General features: G+C 32.7%; 1 protein-coding gene across 1 annotated transcript; it reads left to right on the top strand.

Moving 5' to 3' along the window:
• Nucleotides 1-1,960: 1,960 nt before the first annotated feature.
• Nucleotides 1,961-2,260, top strand: LOTGIDRAFT_137634 (hypothetical protein; the record flags this gene model as incomplete). Its single annotated transcript, XM_009047795.1, has 1 exon — nt 1,961-2,260. A coding segment is annotated over one exon (300 nt), but the record flags the coding sequence as incomplete, so codon positions are not given.
• Nucleotides 2,261-2,493: the final 233 nt, after the last annotated feature.

The following is a 2,493-nucleotide window of genomic DNA, read 5'->3' on the forward strand; positions in this document are numbered from 1 at the left end:
TCATTTTTTGAACTGACTATATATTATTCATTAGAACGTGATGTTAGTTATCAATGATTGAAAGTTTCTTTCTAATGAAAGGAAATATTTGTTGACTTTTGGAAATTATTTGGTAGATAAAGACTCGGACTTATTAGGGAGTTAGGGTGGTAGATACGTAACAGGTTACTATTCAACAGAAAGCACTGGCACAGGGTTGTTAAAATAGTGTTCACTAATTGTAGAGGTAAGGGTGGTTGAAAGGTAACAAGTTACTATTCAATAGACCTAAAAGTAAAAAATATCATCATATCATTGGGTTTAGGACAATGGTTGGTTCCAAACTCTGGTATTGCTCAGGTCTTGCAGATTAACTTGTAGAGTTCTGGAATATTATAATATTAATTTACATACTGTGTAATGAGATGCACATAAATTTATTGCTGATGAATATTAAATAGCATCACTGACTGAATATTGCTATATTACACAATGACTCATTTTGTTAGATGATGCATAAATTAACTTGTTATAAAACTTGCTGTGTAGACAAATTCTCTTGTTGTATGTTTTATATATCATAGTATATAGTTTTATACTGCAATCATCTTCACCATGTCAGGATATTATACACTCTGTCTAATACCTTGACATCAATACACTTTTCTTATATCACATAATGTAGCGACTTGATTGGATTTTATGCTAGCAGATACAACCAATCATAGCCATGTTGTTTACAGATTTTCTGTAGAGAGCTCTGATTGGCTGTATTCATTATCATTCAATCCAATCAAATTGCTGCATTTACAAATTTCTGTGATACAAAAAAAGGCTCTACGTTCTTTATGATGTAGTTGGTAATATCTTGATATTGTGAAGATAAGGTTGTATGTATGTACCAGGTTTTCTGGCAGGTTAACGAGTATTTCATTCATATCTTGATAACGAGTTTTACAGGTTATATATTAGACAGGTATAAAGTTGAGAAAGTAAACTATGTTACTAGACTAGAGTAAGAGGTAAAATATCTGATTAGTTTTCAAGCTGAGAATTAAAATGGAGGTTTATATCTGACTTGGTACTCCTGAGATAGCTCATGAAGACAAGCATTAAAGCATTAAAACATTATGTTTCTATGAAATGAATGAATGGAGTTCGCAGTGGCTCAGTGAGTTAGACGCTTGTTTTTTTACCTGGTTTCCCCCTGTCAGTGATACAGGTAAGAGGGGATGATATGGAAAAAGCGTCTAGTCGTTTGAATGGGACAATAAACCAAGGCCCCGTGTGCTGCAGGCTGTGCATGTTAAAGATCCCTCGACAGTTGGAAATCGAAAAAGAGCAGGCTAATACCGATGTCCTGGCAAAATTTCCTTCATTGCACCGTGCATGGCTTTGTTCGTCTTCATTAGCCCATAAGGTGCAGAAAAGTAGGACCTAAAACTCCATTCATTTCATTTCATTTTTACATCCTACTTTTCAGTTATGTTTCAATGATTTTGCATGATTGAAACTGGTAATGAAGTCTTGTCATTGAAAAAGGTTTTAATTAATATTAACTGTGAGTTAATTCAGGTTTATATAGGTTAGATTATACTGATAATAGTCTGGAAAGTTTCATTATGTACATCTTGGTTCCATTCAAACCACAGCATTTTTTTGATTTTCATGTTTAATGTTTTCTGACAGGATGACTGGTACACCATCTGTTTGATTAATCATACTTTAGTCTCAGAAACAAGAATTTGTTAGCTAAGCTAATCTGCAGTAATAGTGTTCACAGCTCACTGTTGAAATTTGAGCCTTCAAATCCATGTATGTCAAGAATAATCTGCATTCGAAAGTTAAAATGACAATTCATCTTCTCTTCAGACTCTGTGATATATAGTAAAGATATTTATAGAAAAAGAAAGTGAAACTCCTAGTTTGAGATAGTTTAACATATATTCAAGACCTAAATCAACCCCCCAAAAATAGTGAATCTGTCCTTTTAATTTGTAATCAACACAATGTAAGTTTAGTCTGTATAGTTTCTGTGCTGTGTTGTATTATTTCTGTGCTGTGTTGTATAGTTTCTGTGCTGTGTTGTATTATTTCTGTGCTGTGTTTTATAGTTTCTGTGCTGTGTTGTATAATTTCTGTGCTGTGTTGTATAGTTTCTGTGCTGTGTTGTATAGTTTCTGTGCTTTGTTGTATAGTTTCTGTGCTGTGTTGTATAGTTTCTGTGCTGTGTTGTATAGTTTCTGTGCTGTGTAACTGCCTAATATTGTTTATATTTTGATTCTGAATATCTACTTCACTATATCTGATTAATAATCATAAATATTTACCTATATCTGATCTATATCTGATCTATATCTGATCTATATCTGTGATCTATATCTGACCTATGATCTATATCTGTGATCTATATCTGATCTATATCTGATCTATATCTGACCTATATAGGTGTGTAAACTCAGGTCACAAATGTTTTTGTAATAAATGTTCTAAGTTGAAATATGTGCCAAACAT

This window comes from Lottia gigantea, assembly GCF_000327385.1.
Source record: "Lottia gigantea unplaced genomic scaffold LOTGIsca_117, whole genome shotgun sequence".
NCBI classification, from domain to species: domain Eukaryota; kingdom Metazoa; phylum Mollusca; class Gastropoda; family Lottiidae; genus Lottia; species Lottia gigantea.